The 22,216-nt window shown below is 36.9% G+C and overlaps 2 protein-coding genes across 8 annotated transcripts in view; one reads left to right on the top strand and one right to left on the bottom strand.

Moving 5' to 3' along the window:
* Nucleotides 1-9,632, top strand: part of APPL1 (adaptor protein, phosphotyrosine interacting with PH domain and leucine zipper 1) — a 37,118-nt gene extending 27,486 nt beyond the window's left edge. The window contains exons 19-23 of one of the 5 annotated variants that reach the window (XR_014063988.1): nt 535-681; nt 1,256-1,306; nt 1,597-1,686; nt 2,618-2,840; nt 8,938-9,632. Coding sequence is in view for 2 of the 5 variants with exons in the window: in XM_081524818.1 (XP_081380944.1) it covers nt 535-681; nt 1,256-1,306; nt 1,597-1,686; nt 2,618-2,764 (435 nt within the window). In the remaining 3 variants the exon portion in view is untranslated. Of the gene's footprint in view, nt 1-534; nt 682-1,255; nt 1,307-1,596; nt 1,687-2,617; nt 6,881-8,937 lie in introns of those variants that run through there. The other 4 variants (XR_014063989.1, XR_014063990.1, XM_081524818.1 and 1 more) reach the window with 4 other exon arrangements.
* Nucleotides 181-21,503, bottom strand: ASB14 (ankyrin repeat and SOCS box containing 14). Of its 3 annotated transcripts, XM_081524821.1 has the most exons (11): nt 21,375-21,503; nt 20,637-20,778; nt 18,036-18,080; nt 17,236-17,369; nt 16,980-17,138; nt 14,494-14,739; nt 11,953-12,124; nt 10,955-11,498; nt 9,027-9,180; nt 7,920-8,120; nt 181-2,695 (listed from the first exon to the last, which is right to left on the bottom strand). In XM_081524821.1, the coding sequence occupies exons 2-10, from the start codon at nt 20,756-20,758 to the stop codon at nt 7,942-7,944; spliced, it is 1,755 nt and encodes a 584-aa protein (XP_081380947.1). In that variant the 5' UTR covers nt 20,759-20,778; nt 21,375-21,503; the 3' UTR covers nt 181-2,695; nt 7,920-7,941. The 3 variants fall into 3 exon arrangements, with proteins under 3 accessions (XP_081380947.1, XP_081380948.1, XP_081380949.1); XM_081524822.1 differs by lacking the exon at nt 18,036-18,080 and having other exon boundaries at nt 17,236-17,367; nt 21,375-21,474; XM_081524823.1 differs by lacking the exons at nt 17,236-17,369; nt 18,036-18,080 and having other exon boundaries at nt 16,980-17,032; nt 21,375-21,467.
* Between the last annotated feature and the right edge of the window lie 713 nt (nt 21,504-22,216).

Here is a 22,216-nt window from a genome sequence, read left to right as displayed (position 1 = left end):
CCCTGGATCAGGAAGATCCCTGGGTCGGGAAGATCCCCTGGAGAAGGAACTGGCAACCCACTCCAGTATCCTTTCCTGGAAAATCCCATGGACAGAGGAGCCTAGTGGGCTACAGTCCGTGGGGTCACAAAGAGTTGGACACGACTGAGTGACTAACAAAGAAACTAACAAATTAAGGAATTAAAAGGCCAACATGGTTGAGTTTATTTTATAATTATCTATTTTCAAATATCTGCAGATGTATGCTTCTGTTGAATCATTTAATAACAGAGACCATATTTGTTACTGAATTTGACTTTGTAAAATGTGTTAATGACTAATAAATTCAGTGTTCAACAACCTTTTAATGTTCCTGGCAATCCAAACCAAATGTGAGATTGTTTGTTCTTGGATTACCATTCCATTAAGAAAAATGATTGACTCTAATGTTCTGTTTATGCTATTTAATAACTAAGTACGTGAGTTTGTCATATATAGAAGCGCTGTTATAATGGTTTGAAAAAAATCTGTTTGCTTCTGATGTTTTCTGTGCAGTTTCCATTACCCAATGTAGTTCTGTATGCTACTCATCAGGAAAATAAGAGGCTTTTTGGATTTGTTCTTCGGACATCAGGAGGGAGAAGTGAAAGTAATTTGTCATCAGTCTGTTATATATTTGAATCAAACAACGAGGGTGAAAAGGTACATGGCTTTTCCAAATGTGTTTCTATTGTGAAATATGTGTCAAAGTTCTTACTAAGATTTCTGGATAAAACTCCCAAACTTTGCTAGTCCAACTGAGTTACTTCACCAAAGCCTATTGTTTTGAAGAGAGCTGAGCTAATGGGTTAGGCTGTCTGACTCCACAGACCTGTGTCTTCCTGGCCAGTGAGAGCTGGTGAAATATTCTGGCTTCATTAACTTGTCTTGGGAATGCAAAATATTCCCATAATCAGCCATTTCCAAATGTCTCCAGCTTAGAATAGCAGCAGTAGCTGCTTGCTTTGTTCTTTGCAGCTTTACCATCTTAGTGATGAATCTGAGATAACAATAAGTGAGGGACTTGAAAGACGTGAGAGCCAGTGGTAGGAGCTCATAGACTGAAGAAAATACACAGAGGCTTGGTTTTGGGGCTGGAACATTCTTAAATCAACTTTTGTTTGAAAAAGTGTATTATAATGAGTTATGAAACTAGTTACATCAACCATTTGGATACTTGAAATTATCACTTTGATGTATGAACTGTCTGAGTTTTTCTTACTTTTTCCCCCTTTAGATTTGTGATTCTGTTGGATTGGCAAAACAGATAGCATTGCATGCAGAACTGGTAAGAATCTAAGATACTTAATTATCCAAGAATATTAACTCAAGTAATATAAGATCTTTCATATTAACAAGTAAATAAAAATGATTTTGCTATACAAAGTTAACAGTAGATGCTATTGCTGATATATAGCATTTAGAATTTGGATAAATGGCTAACATTAGGAGGTAAATTTTTGGTGTACTTTCTCATATAAATGCAAATTATAATTTGAAAAGGTTACAAAGGTAATATTAATTGAAAAGTTAGTTATTTCATATTTAATTCATTAGCTGTATTCATCTATTCTTCAGGATCGCAGGGCATCAGAAAAACAAAAAGAAATAGAGAGAGTAAAAGAGAAGCAACAGAAAGAACTCAGTAAACAAAAACAAATTGAGAAGGTATGCAGTCCTAATGTCTAGATCGTCTCTGACCAGATATGATGTTTACAAAGAGTTTCCTTAATTCAGCACTGTGACTTTCATATTGGAATTTTCAAGTGAAGGTTCCATTTCCATTTGCTTAGCTACGTCATAAACAGATGATTCACAGCATAGCAGAAAAGGATGACATCTGTCTTCTTGGCTTCACTGCTCGGCTTGTGGGATCTTAGTCCCCCACCGTGAATGCACCTGGGCCCTCAGCTGTGAGAGCGCAGAGTCCCAACCACTGGACCACCAGGGAATTCCTGACGTCTGTCTTCTGATACAGCGCTCACATTATAGTTATATTGACATGTAGTGTGACTTGTTGTTGTTCAGTCGCTAAGTCATGTCCCACCCTCTGCAACCTCACAGACTGCAGCACGCCTGGCTTCCCTGTCCTTCACTATCTCCCAGAGTTTGCTCAAACTCGTGTCCATTAAGTCAGTGATGCCATCCAACCATCTCATCCTCTGTTGCCCTCTTCTAGTGTGACTTGCTATTTAGCAAACAAATTAATATTCCAGTGAAGGTTGGAAGGTTGTCGCCTCAAAACAGGTCTTTTGAGAGGAGATATGTATGGCTTTCATCAATGGTAGTTAAGTATGTATGTCTGTATATACTTTCTCTAGTTTATAGTGAGAGATAATAATGGCCTGAATGTAAGTTGTTAACCGTAAAAATGCAGATGATGAAATGTTGACTTTGATAAGATTTCTAGAAGGGTGTCAAAATATACTTCCGTGTTAACATGGTTTGTGTAGTCTTTGTTTTCAGTAAGTTGCCAGAATTATGCATACATATTTATGACAAAAGTATGGAAGTTGTTCTCAAGTATGTATTTAACTGCTTAGTTTTCCATGTGATTGCATATAAATTAACTCAGTTTCTTTTCTGTCTTTTCCAATAGGACTTAGAAGAACAAAGTCGGTTGATAGCTGCTTCCAGTAGACCAAACCAAGCCAGTAGCGAGGGGCAGTTTGTTGTCCTTAGCAGTAGCCAGTCAGAAGAGAGTGATTTGGGAGAAGAAGGAAAGAAGAGAGAGTCAGAAGCATAAACTTATCCTTGCTTTTTGGTTGATATTTCTCCCCCCTTGGAATTTGTTGACAATTTCTGTGGTAAAATGGCACAAGGTAACAGCAATGTTGAACTAAAATTTGTATTTGCTTGTTTAACTTCATTTTTTAAACTAATATTGACCTTGATAACTTAGGTTTGCATTGATTCTTTTTTTTCCCTTAGAAATAATATACTATGCAGTAACTTTAAATTCCACATGTCTGAAAGAAACCTGTTCATATCCCTGAAGTAGATTGCTGAGGAATTACAGTTGCTCAAGCCTTTTCTTCCTTCCAATTGTGAACTTATTACCTTGCATTGTAATTGGCTGTGACCATAAGAAATCATTTATTCTTCAGCTTCAGATATTCATGGCTATGCTCCCTCTCTTTCATTAGGAACATTTTGCTGGCAGTGAGGAAGCTTTTGACTGAATAGGTTTAAAATCCTTATATGGAGAATTTTTCAAGTTTGCCAATATTTTAACAATGTTAAATGTGCAATAGAACTTTTATAAAATAGAGGTTTTAGACTTAAAGTTTCAAATTGTGGCAGGTGGTACTGTAGATTTCAGGGCATTTTCTTGGATTGCTCTCATTTCTCTGATGTACTATACCTGATGCCAGTGGGAAAGAAGCTTAAGTGTCTTCATTTCAAGATTGCTACAGCCCTTGGCATTTATTATCACATTCTTAGTTCTCAGGTTGGGACTTGAATTATTGCTGCAGAGCAGTAATGGTTAAAATAAGATTTTGGAATTTACTAAAAGGGAATTTTTTTTTTTTTGTTCAAGTAAGTTTTAGATTAGGATTTAACATGTAAAGATTGTGACAGGATAAATACATTGTATTTTCTGCATTGTGTGAAATAATTTCTATTGAAAATCAAGGGACATTTAGAAAGAAGTTCTATAGCAATTATGTTTCCTGCTTAAAGTAAAAATTCCTAGAATTTATTTACAAATGTAATCTTTTAAATTTCAGACTGATACCCACAGTATTTTCATAATTCCATGTTTTTATAAAATACTAATCACCACTTTATATCTGTGTAGCAAATAATAGGTGAGCAGAGAATAATTTGCACTAATTATTGTAAATACTTATCCTCTTTAAATGAGTATAGTAAAAGGTCTAATTCCATGAAAGACTGAAAAGCAACTGAGTGCTTGGTCGAGGAGAGTCAACCCAGGAAGGATTTTAACCTGGTGCCAAGGTTAAAATGACACTTCTCTACTGCCTAATTCTATGACAGAACTTGATTTTTTTTTTTTTAAACTTGGATTTTTAACATTGCTGATAGAAATTATGTTCCTGGGTTTCACATGTAAAAGTACATATAGCCACATTAAATATATTGAATAAAATATTTTACATAGTCATATATTTAAAATTTTCAAGAGATTAGCCACTAATTTTACAAGGAAAAAAGCCTTTTGTTATTTGACATATAGTTTTTTCTTCTTAGTTCTGATTTAGAAATGGCATATAGTTCTCAGCTGTTTCACAATGTATATACACTGTTTTCTGTAGGAATGGAATAGATAATTATATATAGGATTGTGGTGTTTTTTTTCTAGCCATGTACCAAATGGGAATAATGATTACTTAATAATCATTATTTTGAAGCCTTATGTTACCAAAACATATAGTAAAAAAGTAGAAATTTATGGAATACTTTTTGAAAAGAGTTTATTTTGTCCTTGCTAAAGGGAATGCTTTCACAGTAGTTTGTGCATCATTCCTTTTTGTAGAAACTGAAATTTCTTCTGTGATCAGCATTTGGTTAGCCATGGCACATTCTGCTTTTAAGATCTTTTTGAGGATTAGTAAGCTTTTTGTCTCAGCAAGTCTTTTGTTTATACTATAAGGTTGCCACCTCACTTAGTTCAGGTGTAACTTGTCAGCCACCATGCAAGGAAGGTGGGTCAGCGTTAGGAGACAGGGTTAACCAGGCTGGTGCTTTGCATAGTAGCAAAGCGTTGCCCTTGGTGACCGCTCTGGGTCAAAATGTAGATGAAAGGTAAAGGTACTGAGACTTAGGGATGCTGGACAAACTTGTGGCTTCTCTTAAGTCATATCTTGTTAGGAATTTCCACATTAACACACTCGTGCCCATAGGTGAGACCAGAGCGCATTCCAATGCCAAACAGAAGTCATGTGTGGGCTTAAAAATGTTAGATGATTCAACTTCTGTTTCGTTACTGTAGAACCATGTGAACTATTCCATTACAGCAGATACTTAAGCATCAACGTTAATAAATTCTATGTTTTGTTTAAAGAAGGCTCCCCATAGATTTTTGCATAACATTCAAGCTGATCTTTGTTCCCCTTTGAAATCCCTTCAAGCTTTTGGATGCTCTGGTGGTAACGGCATTAGATTTTGGGATATCTTTCTCAGATTCAAACTTGCATTTAATGTTTTTTAGACATTAACAAAACTGATACTTTAAAAGGAAAGAAATTAAGTCTACCTAATTCTGCTAGGTACTCGTGCTCCCTATGTCAACAGTACTTTCATAGCTATGGTAATGAAGTCAACAGATAGCAAACTAATTATTCCTTCCCCCTTGTAAAATTGAGAAAACTTGCTAACAAGGAACTGAAGCTGTTACCTTGAACACAGTCCCCAGTCTAATTTTTGCCATGATTAAACCTTGTGTTTAATTTCAAAAGAATTCTCAGATTCCACGGTATAGAGGTGGTAAATTTATGTTACTTTTATGCTTGAGAAAAGGATATTAGGGTGTTCATACCATTCTATGTCACATGTAATCATGTGTGGTAAAGGCATCTGGGTTCATTTTGAGTTACATATAGGAACTGCAGGTATTTGAGTTGAATCCTCTTATACATGCTGACAGACTAAGAGCCTGTGTTTTGCAAAATCTGTCACCCAAATTAATAAAATAAAAATATTAACATTGACTTTGATAACAGTCTCCAGGCATTCAAACTGTACTTTAAATATTCAAACACACTGTAGCAAGCAAGTCTTTGACTTAATTTTTAGCAAGTTTGGCTTACTCTTCTTTCATGAGATTTTTTTTTCTTCCATAGTAATTAATAATACATAAAAAATTGAAACTGGAACTATATTTACTTTTTAACTAATCTCTTGTGGCTGTACTCATATGTAATTTACTTAGGTTAATATGAGAACTGGGGAGTAAGTTATAACTAATGTGCAAAACCGCTTTGTATATTTGGTGATTTTGTAATGTAAGTGAATTGGTTAATTCTTATTTCACTGATACTATTAACCATGTACATGCAATTAAGAATTACGCTACATTTCTCTTTAGAATTAAATTTGAAGAACCTGACTTTATGTAATGGTGGTATACATGTGGAGTGGAGAACTTATTTTTTCATTATGTCAAAATAAGTATTCCTGATAAGGCTTCAGGAAATATGCTGTTAGAAGATTTTTAATGTATAATAAAGTCCATGATTTTTTATAGTTTTTTTTTGGTATGAAATATCTGGTATATACTCTGAATTTTATTGCTCCAAGTAATTTCAAATGATGCTTATAAAACAAATGGACTTTTTCTTAATCTTTTATGATAGTATTACACATCTAACTCTATTGCAATCCCATAACAACTAAAATGGGGGGGGGAATGTCACTCATGGGGAAATAGTACTAATTCATATCTAGTGACTTTTTTCCTTTTAGAAAAATTTGGGACTTTTCAGTAATTACCCTAGACATGTTACAGTATATACTTGCTGTGCTTGGTCCTATTCAAAGGAATTCCTGTAGTTTAAAGGACCAGGTTATTGTGTACGCCAGCTTACGTGGGTTGGGCTTGTAGTTGTAATACTAATCAATATTCACCCGCTGTGCTCTCTGTGGTTCCCTATAACATTTACCAAGTTCTGTTCTTCTACTGGCAGTTTCTGTTTTAATTTGTTTTGAATTTTATGGAATGTATACATTCGTAGGAGGTCCAGGGAGTAGATGAAATTAACTTTAGAATTATATAATTTATCTAGGTGCATGTATATCCTAAATATATTTGTATATGAACATATATATAATCTAGCACTCGTTTATAAACAGACACCACACTTTGATTAAAAAAAATAAAAACTATTCATGCCAGCTAGTTTTGCAAATTTTCTATGTGAAAACTGTATTATAAAAGTAATTTTAAGTCTGTACTTCCTGAAATAGTCTATATCGCCATGAATCCCTACATCAGAAAGAAATCATACAGCTTCAGTTTCCTTAAGAAGGACTATATTATGCCAAAAAAAAAAAAAATGTATGCTAAGACTGAACACAAACATCAAGCTATAGCTGTGGCCATAATCCTGCCCCTCTGTTCTCTGTGTTGATGTGTCATATAGTGGTACACAGGTGTGGCTGAATGAATGTCTTCTCAGTTTCTTTCCTCACTTCCACATCCAGAAACGTGTATTTAAATGCAACATAGAATATATAGAAACAGAATTGTAAACTAATATCTATAACTGCTTCTATCAGTGAGCAACTCCTCTCTGTCTGCTGGACTGAACTCAGTGTAGAAATCATAAACCATCGTCCATTTGAAAACACTTTTAGTTTTTATTCCATTGATCACATGAACCAGTAAGTGGTAACCTTTAGCCAGGGTTTTGTGGAAAAAAGGAATACATGTATCCCATTAATGATGAAACCGCAATTGAAGGTTCTCTTTCAGCTGAATTACCTCAGTACTGCACTCTACACATAAACAGACACTAAGCTGGTCTTGGGACTTCTGTACAGGAACAGCTAATTTCTAGGATCATGTACTTGGGTCAATACTTTATTCATTGTAGTTACTAAGGCGTTTTATATATGTATTTCTCTATAAAAAGTATTACTATTAAGAATTATCTTGAACTATCAGAGGTAGCATTTATTATTTTGGGCATATAAAAATATGAATTCATGCATTTAATGTAAGATCAATATAGCATTAGAACTGATAATCCTAGTTAATTGAAATTTTTACTTTGGGTTTTATTTTTATAAAACTGCCTTTCAGAATGCTAGCCATCTGTTGAGAGTCTATGTTCAGAGTGACTTTCTGAAGAACTTAGACTGCATTGAGATTTTAGTCGCCAGGTAAAGTGAGAAATACAAGTCAAATTTTAAGAAAGACATCTGCAGATCTGTACCTTTTCATCCAGAATAATTTGATTACCAGGTTCCTGTGAAAATGCCTTGTTCATAAAAGTCGTATTCTTTGTAAAGGACATATGCCTTTAGACGATTGGGTAATGGGAGAAATGACATGAAGACAGGGCAGCGCAGACGTAAACGTCCCATACACTTCCGGATCTTGAGGCGGCACAAATGTTTAAGAGAGCGAGGGTTTGCTAAAATGCAAAACAGGCACATTATCCAAAAGGAATAAGAATTGATTGATTTTTCAGTGATCTTAGCAAATGTATTTTATACTTAAGCCACCAAGATTTTCCTTTGTTGTGACTAAATTGGGAAATAGCTTTTCACTTCTCATTGCAAATCTTGTAGCTATGGTTTCAGACCATGTCATGTTAGAGTCCAAAGACTGGCATCAGTTGTAGGTCTGGCCTGTGAGACCTAAAATCTACATGTATTAACCTCCTGTCCTGCCCCTTGGGGTCAGGCTAAAAACTAAAGATTCCATGGGGAAATTAGATAAAAGAAATTCTTCTTAGTTTGACTGAGGTGCTGCTGTGGAACAATTTTCTTTGAAGGATCATTTACTATCCTTTAGAGTCTTAGATCTTAGCATTTTCTCATCCCTGCTTTTAGTGTCATTTCACAGTTGTTGTTGTTTTTTTTAATATTTATTTACTTATTTGCTTGCATTGAGTTTTTAGTGACTATCAGGATCTTCATTTTGTTGTGGCACAGTAGTTGCGGCATATCGGCATGTGGGATCTGTGTTCCCTGACCAGGGATTGAACCCATGTCCCCTGCAATGACAAGCTGATTCTTAACCACTGGACCATCAGGGAAGCCCCATTTCATAGTTTTTAATTCCTGTGTCTATGGTGTTCCATAGGATCAAGAGAAAATTATCATCTACCTATATAATAAATAATTATGTAACAGATTTCATCTATTGGGAAATGGTTAATAAGTACACATTAAGTATATACAATAACGTTTTTTAGGTAGGAATAGTCTTTTTCTTGGTTTCTTTAGGTCAAGCTTTTAACTGAAGAGAACTATGTTCTGCAAAACAAGAGTTCAATTAGTATTTTTTGGTAAGAATGTTCAAGAAAGATACTTACTCAAGATAAAATGGATTTCTGACCAGAGCCCCTGTTTTTGGAGCACAGCTTTCAACTTTGAACAGATCCTAACTTGGTCAACATAATCAAGCATCACTCGAACAACCTTCCCAGAGAGATGCTGCAGCCACGACAAAGTTATTACTTCACAGAACTGAGGAAGAAAATCAGAACCATGAAAGTAAATGAAAAACTTATGTATCTGTGATTTAACATAGTCATCAAAGAACACTAAGCTCAGTGTCAGGAACCAAAGGTTTCAGGTTCTTCATTTACAAACGAAGGTGTTGAACAAGAAAATATCTCTTGACTCTTAACATTGGAAAAAATGCATACATGCATGCTAAGTCATTTCAGTTGTGTCCAACTCTTTGCAACCCTATGCACTATAGCCCTCCAGGCTCCTCTGTTCCTGGGATTCTCCAGGCAAGAATACTGGATTGGGTTGCCATTTCCTCTTCCAGGGGATCATTGGGAAAAATATTTACTACTAACTTCTGAACTTTGTAAGATACAATGAGGATTTAAAAGAGACTGTTAGATAATATTTATTATCCCTTTTGTTTGCCCACTGCTGTCTGGAATAAAGATTACCTTTCCAGCTTCGCTTGCATCTATATGTGGCCACCTGACCATGTCCTAGCCAATGGGATGACAGTGGAAGTGTGAGCAACTCCCAGAATGACGTTACAGAAGAGCAAAGTGTGCACTCCTTCCTGCCAGCTATCCTGATCACTGTGGTGTGGGTGTGAGTTTCTCCTGTGAATCATGGAACTGTCCAGTTAGAATGCTATTTACATCTGCCTTTATTTTATGAAAGGGGAATAAGCCATCTTATTAGAGCCACCTTTATTTGGGGTTTTCTATCATAACATAGTCCCACCCTGATACTTGAAGCATAAGATAGTTTCCACCTTTAAGTGATTTACATGTCCTTAGACAAGATGCCCATGTAAGAAGGCAAATAATACTATATGAAAAGTGAGGAAGCCATACAAGATGACATATTACCTAAATTAACCAAGTCTTTCATTAATTATAACCTAAAAGTAACATACAATATTAAAATATTTGCTTTTTTACTTTCCAGAGTTGATCCAAAGTTTGTTTTCATTTTATTTATATTTTCAGATTTTAACAATATAAATTCAAGTATTTATAGTACATCTACTCTGAGCATAGATCTATAAGCTGATGAAAGTGGTGAACAAAAGCTTACATTCATGTATTTGTAGGGAAGACAGATAATCAGTAAAATATTAAAGAATTTCAGAAACTGGTAGAAGTTTATAAAAGCATTAAAGAGAATGATTAGGAAGCAGAACTACCTTAAATAAGATGGGTAGGGAAGGGCCTCTCTGAAGAGGTAGCACTTGAGATGAGGCCTGAGGGTGGCAGCTATTTGAAAAATCAGGGGAAAGGCTCAAGTTGGTAGAAGTGACCAGTTAGGCAGGGAGAAAGGAGGAGACTGGTGTGATGAAAGCAAAGAGAAAAATGTCTCAAGAAGAGGGAAGTTAGCAACATTTACTGGGATTCTTTTTTCACCAGAAAGTAACCAAAAGAAAATCATTAATCAAATGGTTTAGAGTAAAAAACCTAGAGTACAGGGAACCCAGAAACAGTCTAGCTAGATAACTCACTTCTTCAAAGAAAAAGCATAACTGTGATCATATAAGGCTGCAATCATCCTTCACAACCTTGTGCAGATGTTGCTTCATTTGTGAAATTCCCTGAGTAGAGTTAAATCACTTTTTCCTCTAAACTGTTTCTGTACTTTTTCCATCTTTCTATCATCAGGTTTATCATATATTTATCATATTAAAATTTTTCCAACCAGAGCTTCTGGAAAGAATGGAATTTTATCTGTTGCTGTAGTTCAGGACCACCAATAACGACACAGGGTGACAGCTGCTATGGTGTGTACTTACCATAGTATCTTTGATAACTGTAGACGTCCAGCCTTCAAAAGCATAGAAAGGATGAACTTTGTCTCCATGAGGACAATCAAAGCATCGCTCTGTGTCATACCCATAATTCAGCAGCATCCTGAGCATGACTTCATCTTTCAGTGTGTATTGCAGTGCCGATGGGAAATGTAAAGGGTTGACTCTGCAGAAATAATTAACGTTGGCCCCGTGCCGTAGCAGCAGACTTACCAGCTCATAGTTGCCCATCCTGAGGGCTATCTGGAGGCAGTTAACTGGGTCTTGATTAGGCAGAGCTCCAGCACTCAGAAGCAGCTTAACTGAAGAGAGGTCACCATTTGATACAGCGAAATACAGAGCCGACTTCCTGTGGTCATCGTAGTGTTTGCGGATTCTCTGATCGAGCATGAAATTCACATCAAATCCCGCTTGGATGAGAAGTTCCAGGCATTTGGGGTGTGCTCCTGCTGCTGCACAGTGAACTGGACTGATGCCACTCCGCTTAATGGCAGCAAAATCAGTAACTGGAACCAAAATCTTCAGAGCTCTGAGAAAGAATTTCAAAGTGCATTAAAATTTTTTTTGTTAAGATGCAGCATTGACCTGTTTGTAATTGCTTTATACTAGCACTGGGTGGTATTAGTATCAGGTAGTATTTAGACACCCCAACCAAAAAAAAAAAAGGCATAGTTCCTGCATGCAAAATCTCAGATACCAGGTAAAGTTACAGGTCTAAGTTAAAAACTCAGAATTATCCCAGTCAGTGAGACCCAAGGCTCCCTGCATTGCCAAATGACCTGATAATAAGATAGTTTTATGTCTCTTCAGTGGCTACAGAGGATATCTGAATTTACCAATTCCTAGCTGGTCCAAAGTTTCTTAATTTAAAAGGGGGTGTTGAAGTTGGAGGATCAGAGATGAAGAACAGCAAGTTCCCAGAAACCACCCCCCAACCCCATAGCTATTACTATTTCTATTTGCAATAGTGTGGTTGAACTTACAACAAGTGACCTCTGTCAGCTGCTACATGAATGGGCAGGTAACCTGAATTCTTAGGGACGTTGGCATCAGCTCCATACTCTAGCAAGAGAGTCACAGAGTCTGGATTTCCTCCGCTAGCAGCTTCAAGTAAGATGGAAGAAGAGTCAGAGGCCTGACCAAGAGCATTAGCTCCTAGGAGGAGAAAGAGTGATGTTATGCGAAGAGTCTTTTCACTGTATTGCTTAAGTATTCTTAAAGTATAAATACACGTGTTGGCTTTCAGGGTAATTTTATAAGCTACATGTTTCTAACTTAAGAATCCCAGGAGAAATAATTTTATAGAAGGTTTTATTTTCAGACCTGCATACAAAAGCTTGCTTACCTCATAACACACATATAAGATGGCACTAAGATGGTCCTGTTGAACTATGTCACCATGAATCTAATGAAGATCTTATGGTGGAAAAGGGTATTTGTTCTGTTTTAACTTGTTGCTAGGAGACTGTGCATACTAAGAGACACTAGCTGTTCTTAGTTGACATTGGAGACTGCTGATAGTTAAAAGGGTACCCTGTAAATTAAGTGCTCTGTGAATGGTGTGGGTAATCAGAGTACAGACACGGGCTGTCTTCTTGAAGATCTCAGGGCTGGGGCTGTGAATGGGGCTGGGGTTGTAAGTGGGACTAGGAAGTGAAGGAAAGAGAGAGGAATTTTGGGTCAGTTTTGGAAGGCCTCTGAGTAAAATGGGCTTTCAACAAAGAGTAGCATTCGAATGGACAAAAGAAAAGGAGGACACTCTGGTCCCCTTCACAGATCATGTAAAAAAAGCTATGATGACTTTAATTTAGTGTGGACTCCATAATCATTAAAATATAAAGCGGCTGCCCCAGAACCCCAGTTCCAGAACGCTTTCAGAAGTGTCTAATAAGCCCCCAGGTAATGAGTACTCACTATGTGCTAGTTCCTTTATATAGTAATTTCTAAACTTCACAACAACCCTAGGAAGTAGATGCTAACATCTGCACTTTAAATATGAAGACACTGAGCTTCACTGAGATTAAATTACTTCACCAGAGATGCACAACTAGTCAGCAAGGTACTCAGGATTCATGCCAGGTGGGCCAGACCCAGGGCCTGTTTCTATCATGATGCTATGTTACCAGTCTAGCAGTGCAGGGTGGTAAACTAGTGTGATTTGGAATGAGACAGTTGTGGGGTCCAAGCCTGGCTCTGTTATTCAGTAGCCATGTGCAAATGACTGTAAAGGGGCTTACCTAAGGGAGATGCCCCCTCACTGAGGTCAACCCATACTGGTTCGTTTTATTTTTTAAAGGTTAAGGATTTAAAATCTGTTTCTTTATATTGTAATCAATGATCTACACAAAAGGTTACTCTTTTTGTGCAAATGAAGGATCCAGTGTTTACTTTGTTTTTCCAGCTAATGACCTGAGCCATCTCTGACAGCACTCATAACATTTTACTTGAAATGTTTTATGGCCACTGATCAGGAACTAGCCTCTCCTTGTATGATAGGAAGGATTTAGGTAAGTCTAAAAAGCAGAAAGTTGTTCTGTGCAGTCTAGAAAATTGGAAACCAGGACCATCTGTTGTTAGAGAAAGAAATAAGGCTTCTGGACACAAATAGGGAGGAGAATAAAGAAGATAATTCTAATATTGGAACTTCATTAAATCTTGGGAAAGATTTGCTTCTTTGAACAAAAGCTTTAGATAATACACTGCTGCTTCTCACAGTGTCATCAATGTTGGGGCGGTGGTCTCCTCAAAGACAGTAAATGCCAAAGTTCTCTGAGCCAGGGTTTCTGCGAGTTAAACCAGGATCTAAGATGTCCATAGCTACAGCACTGGTGGCAGGAGAGGACGTGTTGAAGGGAAGTCCTGCAACTGGTACCATCGCTGAGCCTCACTTTCCTCAAGGGTAAAATGAGGATAATGCCTACCTCACAGGGTTTGCAGAAGATTGTCTGAGGTAAAATAAGCAGCTTAATACCTGGTGCTGAGAAAGTAGTCAACACATGTAAGTTGCCTTCTTTCCCCTTCTCTCAGAGTTTTATTACTACAGAGGAGAACTGAGACTCACAAAGAGGAAATCAGGAAGAATTTCCTAAGAATTCATCTGGTAACAGATTGGACTGCCTTATCACTTAGCTCAAGCAGAGAAAACATGTAGAGGTAGCTTAAGCAGAGAAAATATATAGAGGATTTTGTGAAGTCTTTCCTTCTATGAATCTAAAAAAGAACAGTAACACACAAAAATTAAACAGAAAGCAACCATCCTCTTAACAGTCAGGGAACATTAAGTAAAAGAGTAATCTGCAGCCTAGTAATTTCAGGGAATCTACTTCAGAGCAAGTAAGAAGTATTCAATCCCTATTTTAGGCTTTTTCAGTAGCTAATGTATTAACATGTACCTCCATGAAATATTAAATTAAGCTTAAATGAAATGTTAACTTCTATTACTTTGAAGCTCTCAGTGAAGAGGAGAACACTTTGATCATGTTACCCTTTAGGAAAAGTGTGCTGACTGTATAGAAAAATCTTGCCTTTCTGCAGTAAGAGTTCCATGATTTCAGTGTGCCCACTTTGGGCAGCAAGAGCGAGGGGAGTGAATCCATAGGAGCTCTGTGGGTCAGGGTATGCCCCGGAAGACAGCAGGAGTGCCACTATGTCCCGTCTGCCCAGCTTGGCTGCTTCGTGGAGTGCTGTCCTCTTGTTGGCGCACAACAGATTGACATTGGCTCCATGGCTGATCAGCAAGGAGGCCATATCATAGGAGTCCTGTAGAACAGCTGGGAAATTGGAAGTGAGGGAGGCGTCATGTTCAACAGGAAATTCAGGCCAGAGTATCTGATCTGCTAGTTTCCCTCAGGCTTCTTAAGAAGTTCTTCCTACCTGCCCTCCATGTGCCAACAATTTGTGCTTAGGAAAAAAATGAGGCACATATCAAATAATATTAATAGTGTTTCACATCAATAGGGCTACTTGCTTTTAAGTCATGACCAATTATTGTCTATTGGCTACTTATGGGCTGAAAGGTTTTCACCTATCATCTTTATGTTCTCAAGAAAATAGGAACTTAAGTATCCAGTACAGCCCCAGAAATGTTTGTAGTTGCTTTACATAAAGAAAAACAAAAAAAGCTATAATCAGGAAATCATTTTTAACCTCACACTTTGTAAACCAAATTCTCTAACTGGTATTTCTACATTTATGCTGTTAATTCACATTTGGATGATAATCTTTAGTCCTTTAAGATTCTAGAACTTAATTTATCCATCTCCCTATCCGTTCACAAATTGTTGGCACCAACTGTGTCTGAGGAATCTTGCTAGATGTCAGACACTGAATCAGGATGAATTCTGCTCACCACCGTTTATAATGTGCCATATAAAGAGCTATAATTGCTCTAAGACTAGAAATATGAAGTACCCAAGGGTATTGGGTCTTTTTTAATTCATGGAGTTGGCACTTTGTGTCCTTTCATTCTAGAAACACTTGTCCTTTGTTTTAGGAAATAACTTTCTTGACGTTTCATTGATGGTATACTGCCTCCATCTTGTGGGTTCTCTTTCTACTATTTCTGTTATTCACATGTTGCCCTTCTTCAGTTGTCATCCTAGTTCTCTTAGTTATTTTTCTTTCCTATTTTTCATTTCTTTTCTCCTTCTTTTCAATTATGTAAGATAAAGCTTACATAACTTTATCTTATAGCATTTTAAAAAATTTCTACCATATTTTTAATTTCAAGAGTGTTTTTTTGTTCTTTTTTTTAGTAGTGTCCTGATTTTATTAATTTCCATTGATTTTTCTGAGAAAATTAATGATAACTTTCCCTTACATTTTATTTTCCCTAAATAATCTGTTTCTTCCAAGTTGTCTATCTTTGCTTGTTGGAGACTTTTCTCAGATAGTCCTTGGATATCTGCTCATGATTAAGAATTGGAAACTAAAAATCTGATTGGAAATTCTAAACATTGACTTAACTGAAGGTTGATATGCCTGGGCCATTTGTTGGGCAACTTCCAATTTCACTATCTTTAGTTCTTTCTCCTTGAGCTGATCAGAGAAGCCTTCTCTTGGAGGGTGAAGTTCTAGCTGCCAGTTTTCTAGAATTTGGTGGAGGAGAGTTGGGAGATCTCATCTTGTGTTTGCTTAATTCCTCTAGTGTTTCAAATCCAGTATTCCTGCCCTTGCCTAATAATCTCCAGTCCTGAGAATCATTGCTCACACTATTCAGAGAATAAATCTCCCAAGTTTTGCTGGGGTGGGGGAGGAATCTGACCCAGCAGGGTAGATTGGGAGAAATAATATAGATACCGGAGTACTGGTTTCTTAATAGTTTTAAATAAATTTTTCTATTTTAGCTGCTTGTTCTTTATCCCTGTGTTCCAGAAGGTAACTATAGCCAACAGTTTCCAGGCCTTTTGATACAACTGCACTGGTTTTTGGCTTTCCCCACTCCAATTTAAGATTTGGCTTTCTTGTCACTTATTACTCATTGATCTATCTGCTCTTCTGATTTTTATTTTTATTTTTTTATTTATTTTTTATTTTTTTTGCTCTTCTGATTTTTAAAAATCATGTTACTGTTGTCTCCTCTTCCAGTCTTCCCATTCTTCTGTATCTTAACCCTTTAAAACATTTAATGAACTGTACTTCTCCTGAAGACTCAGGAGGCAGCAAAATTAGTCATTCATATTTAATCTGCCGATTTTACCCAACCACTGGCTGCTTCTTCCTACTCTGCTTCTCCTATATTTCTTATACCAAGATTAACTTGTTCAGCTAGGGTATCAGGCACAACAACCAGCTAATAATTGGGCAGACACTTTGCTTCACTGACTTAACTGAAGGTTGATATGCCTGGGCCAATCTATACAAAGCTTCTTGGGGGTCAGATACCACATGTGGTCGGTTGGGACTAGTGACAGTGCTGCACCTATGCACCAAAAAACTGCCTGTGAAGCCCCTGAGTCTAGAGGAGACAGAGGGCCATAGATTGTTCTCCAGAGCCAAGGTGTTAATTTACCTGTAATAAGAGGTGAATTGCCTTCAACATTCTTGGTATTTGGATTGCAGCCACTGAGAAGGAGAAAACTGACATTTTCTAAGAGGCAATTGCTGACAGCCAAAAACAGTGGCGTTTCACCATTGTGGGTGGTTTGCTCCCACACACTGAGTTTTGAGGCTGAAATAAATCCATTAGAGCACACAGATTAAAATATGAAAATAAATTTTAAACTTATTTCTCAGAAGCATCAAGAAGAGTTGTAAAAGGAGTTTACCTTTCAGGGTGATTTCCAAAATGTTCTTATTTAATTGTACTGCAGCCTTATGGAGAGGAAGCCAGCCTATCTCATCTGCTTCATCAAAAGCTGAATGGTACTTGGTCAACTGTGACAATACATCTTCCTTACCTATTAGTATGTCAAATGAGGACATATTCACATTTGGCACACATACAAGGCAGCCCATACTGCTTCTGAATTCCATCATCAAGGTTAGTGCATGAGAGAATGAAATTCTGGCACCACCTTTTTAATTGCATAGGGCAAATAAGGGCTTCCCTGGTGGCTCAGACAATAAAGAATCCGCCTGCAATGCAGGAAATCTGGGTTCGATCTCTGGGTACAGAAGATTCCTTGAAGAAGGAAATGTCAACCCACCCCAGTATTCTTGCCTGGAAAATTCCATGGACAGAGGAGCCTGGCAGTCTATAGTCCATGGGGTCACAAAAGGTCAGACATGACTAGGCGACTAATACACATGCTGGGAAGTAAGCTGTCAGGTCTTTCATCTAGCATTCCATACCCCCTGGGTCTGTGAATACCTGTTACCTTATTACATACAGAAAACAGCCCTGTTCACCAAGGAGCCTGGGAGCTCTTTGCTAAGTTATGCTGAAGCAGTTTCTCTCAAGAAAGGCCATATCAGACTCCTGACAATCAGCTGTGGACCCCACACTGTTCAGCATTTGGGAGATCCTGTTTCTAGGCTTCCTGAGCTCAGAGGGAAAATGCTGCTAGTTGTCACCATCACATCTTACCACAAGTTGAAGGGGACAGAATAAGAAGAGTACTTAACTGTCTCTATTGTTTCAATTATCTTCTTATAGTAAGCACTCAAAAGTCTGCAGGGGAAAAAAATATGTGAGAAATTCCAAAACTGAGGAAAAAAGTTAAGGATATAAAGCAAAAGGAAAGGGTAGAGGCAATAGTAGTTAACCAGGAGTGAACTTATAATGAGGCCATAACTGAGGCATAATAGAAATACTTCAAAATGTAGTATAACCCTTTACGTGCTCCAAAGAAACTCCTCTCTCATATGTCTTCCTCATCAGTTTCTTTAGGGCAAGAACTGTGAGAACCCAGATCACAGCTGGCCCTCAATCGATACTTGCTGAACTGAATCAAACCAGTCTAGGACTGAAATGTCATATTATCACATTAAAATTTAAATGGCCACTCTATAGTGTCACTGATTTTAGCAAAAATTATTTTTTAAAAACAGTAAATAATCATGGTGTAAGATTTTAAAAAAATATTCATGGTCAGAATCTGTGCTCAAAAAACACTATTAGCAGTTTTTTTTAAGTAATATTTTTATTAAAATATCTAAAGTTTTAAAGAACAACTTATGGATCTTACATTATTTTTTAAATCTAGTAAATAACGATTGTCACCTTTCCATTCTTCTTTTGATTATTAAATGAACCTACCTTGAAGAAAATAAATTCCCTTAGACAATCTGTCCTGCTTACAATCTGGTCAATCAAACATTTAAAACTGTACTTATTGATTTAGCATTGTATTAGTTTTCTATAACAGCTGTGTGAAATTACCACACGCTGAGTGGCTTAAAATAAGGTGAATTTATTATGTTCTGCAGTTCAGAAGTACAGAATGGGTCTTACTGGACAAAGATCAATGTGTTGGTAGTGTTGTGTTCCTTCTGAAGGCTCTACGGACGAATCCACTTCTTTGCCTTTTCCAGCTTCTAGAGGCCACCCACATCTCTTAGTTCACTGACCCCTTTTTCCATCATCAAAGCTAGCAATGTTGGGCCATGTCCTTCTACCTGGCCATCTCTCAGGACCTCCTTCTTCTGCCTCTCTCTTCCACTTTTAAAGACCCTTGTGATTACACTGGGCCTGTCTGGATAACCTAGGATAATCTCCCTATCTAAAGTCAACTGATCAGCAATCTTAATTCCATCTGCAACCTTCATTCTCCATTGCCATGTCAGGTTACATAGTCATAAATTCTGTGGATTAGGACTGGACATCTTTCTGTTTGGGGGTGGGGAGCGCTTTATTCCTCCTGTCTCAAGTATATGCTTGTTTCCTTAATTTCTTCAAGTACCTGATCAAATCAGCAAACCTTGCTAAGTATCATACAATTTTTTCAGATCTAATAACTGAAATTTATAATTATAGTCAATTTTAATTTCTTTGAAACATTTCAGTACTCTTAATTAAAATCTCTTTTACCTTTCAATGTAAAATCATGACTTCAAAGTTAATCACAAGGTTAATATAACAGGTAATCCAATGAAATCAAATTTCTTTATAAAACTTTTAACTATTTAAAGATTATTTTAAAGATTATTTCTAAATTTAACACAAAAGTGTAGGAATAGTGTGATAAAGAACAAAGATTCTGAAGCCAGGCTGTCTGGCTCTTTATTTACTAGCTCTGTGACTTTGGGTTAGTCGCTTAATTTCTGTATGCCTCAGTTTCCTCACCTCTAAGTGGGGATAATAATAGTACCTACCACATAGGGAGGTAATGAGAATTAAAATTTAAATGAGTTAATATTTATGAAATGCTCAAAAGTGTGGCACACAATCACTCCAAGTGAGTGTTACTTTAAAAAATAAAAAAAACCCACTGTAGGTTTGATAAACTTCAACATATCTACATTTAATTTTAAAATCTCTTGGAGTTAAAACACATTTATCTCATTTTACCTCCAGCAGGCAAATAGAGGTCACCATCCCAAGCAAACGGTTTATCACCCCTGATAACTACTCAGGGGCTTGAAGCTGCTGACCAGCCAAACAGCATTTGACTAGGTGTGCTTGGCTGCAGACAGCCAAGGCAATATCCAGGGCAATTCTCTAGTTGTCACCATCACATCTTACCACAAGTTGAAAGGGATAGAATAAGAAGAGGGGTCCATGGAGTCCTTTTCTAGTGCTGTCATACCAGAACTCTGAATCTGCACCCTTCCAACGGGGTAGGGGTAGTCTCTTCTGGGTTTAAGTTTACACAATTATTCCTTCTGATTTGAATAGACTTTACCCTATCCCACCCACCCCACTGACAACAACTTTCTGTGTCTTGGTGGATTTATACATTTCCTTAGCTCCCCCAAAACAAGATGCATTAGAGTTTTCTAGCCCTTGAAATTCTCATCTGTTTCTCCTTTGTGATTTCCAGTCTAGCTCTCCTCATCCATATTTGTAACTAACCTCCTCCAACTATTTTCTTTACTGCCTAATTAAATTCTGCATTATTTTCTAATTTCTCCTGTCTGGTCAGACATCATCTCATAGATACTATTTAAATGATAGCTCCTTGGATTCTGACTCTCTCTTCTGTTTTTGTCATAACACTAGCATCATGCTTATGACAAGTCTCAACCGTTGAATACCTATAATGCATTGCCAAAGAGATACCATTACCTCTCATCCTCAGGTGACTGCTGTGCAGTTCCTGGCTTGTGAATATCCTGTAAACTCTGTTGAATGATGAGCTGGGCGTCCAAGTCATCATCGATGTCTTCATCACTGGTGTAATTATCCATGTGGAATGCAGACAGATTTACTTTAAAGTCAAAATGAATTAAAAATATTTTTCCAGTTGTGGAAACAGATTATCAACTGATAAAAATTATAAATGAAATTCAGAAAGCTAAAATAAATCATAGGATTGATAAATGAAAAAATGCAAAATTTAGAACACAAAATAATCATTTACCAATTTTTCAAAAACTCCAAAGAGTTTTCTGAACTGCCAGAGATTCAACATAAATTAGAAATTTTCCATGAGTAACCATCTACTTAAAAGCTTACTCAGGAAACACAAGTTTTCACATAAACCTTAAGTCAGTGCCATTGTAACTATGAAAATGTTCATATCGATCTATTTTAAACTTAGCTTATGAGTTTTTCTCAGTTATTGTAGCATTCACTCAAAAGAATATCTTTTCTACATGCAGTGAGTATTATGCTAAAAACATTTTAGTAAACACTAAAAATAAACATGTTATAGGAGTAAGTGTGCTCTCATAATATAACATTCAACTGGAATAGTGGGGGAAAAGCCCCAATATATTTTATTAGGCAATATCTCAATGGCTTTAAAAGAACACTTAAGGTTTAACATAGAATAGGTTTGATCACATACCAAAGACGTTTTACCTTTTGTTATATCCTCTAGGACAGCACTGAAGTTTTCACTGTTAAGGATTAGCACGTCAGAATTTTCACTTATATTTAGGATCTCCACTGCCCAGTAGTGACTATTCCATTAATAGCTTTACTATAAATACTTGATCATAAGACAGTCTGGCACATTCCCCTTGTTTTTTACATGTGGTTTAGCTCTGGAAACATGGTCTCTTTTCTTTACTGCTGTATTCATGAAATTTAAAAGATGAAACATTTCATTCCTGGAATAAAATGCTTTTGCAGGAGGTTGACCATGTGAGGTGAACGCTTCCTCTGAGGACTCATGCACATAGCCATGGCAAACCAGAAGCAATTTTTCATGTAAGAGAGGCCAAACATTTTGCTCTGACTGAATTATCAAAAACGACTGTCCCTGTGGTCCTGATTCACTGGGAAGCTGCACCTACATTTTCTTTGGATTACAGAGCTGCAGCCGAAAATATCCAGGGAATCTTAAGGAAGGAATTAACTCCACACAAGATAATAAAATTTTGACTATAATTTTGTTTTGTTGAAATGTTTAAAAATTGATAATGTACACTAGTATTATGAATGCATACTAAATAATAAGAATAGTAACTATTAAAAATAACACAGGGCCCACCTGGCATTTCCAAGTAAATGTGAAGCAAATGCCAAGAAGCATGGTACCACCTCCAGTGTGCAGGATCTCCCTCCAGTCGTCTTACCACCTTTGTGTGTCAGCCTCAGTGCTTTGAGTTTCCTTTGCCTGTCACAGGGGTACTGTGAGAAGAATGGATCTGACATTTTAAGAGTAAGGCAGAAGGGGTTTAGTTCTGAAATTGTTTCAG

Source organism: Giraffa tippelskirchi, chromosome 9 (assembly GCF_054371585.1).
Source record: "Giraffa tippelskirchi isolate mGirTip1 chromosome 9, T2T-mGirTip1v1.2.pri, whole genome shotgun sequence".
Lineage (NCBI taxonomy): Eukaryota > Metazoa > Chordata > Mammalia > Artiodactyla > Giraffidae > Giraffa > Giraffa tippelskirchi.
This window is presented reverse-complemented; position numbering and strand designations above follow the sequence as displayed.

Coding starts and splice junctions, on each gene's coding strand:
- ASB14 (XM_081524821.1), bottom strand. CDS start 20,758: ATGGATAATTACACCAGTGATGAAGACATCGATGATGACTTGGACGCC. Junction 17,370..18,035: donor ATAATTGAAACAATAGAGAC/AGTTAAGTACTC, acceptor TGACATACTAAT/AGGTAAGGAAGATGTATTGT. Junction 14,740..16,979: donor CAATTCACCTCTTATTACAG/GTAAATTAACAC, acceptor CCAATTTCCCAG/CTGTTCTACAGGACTCCTAT.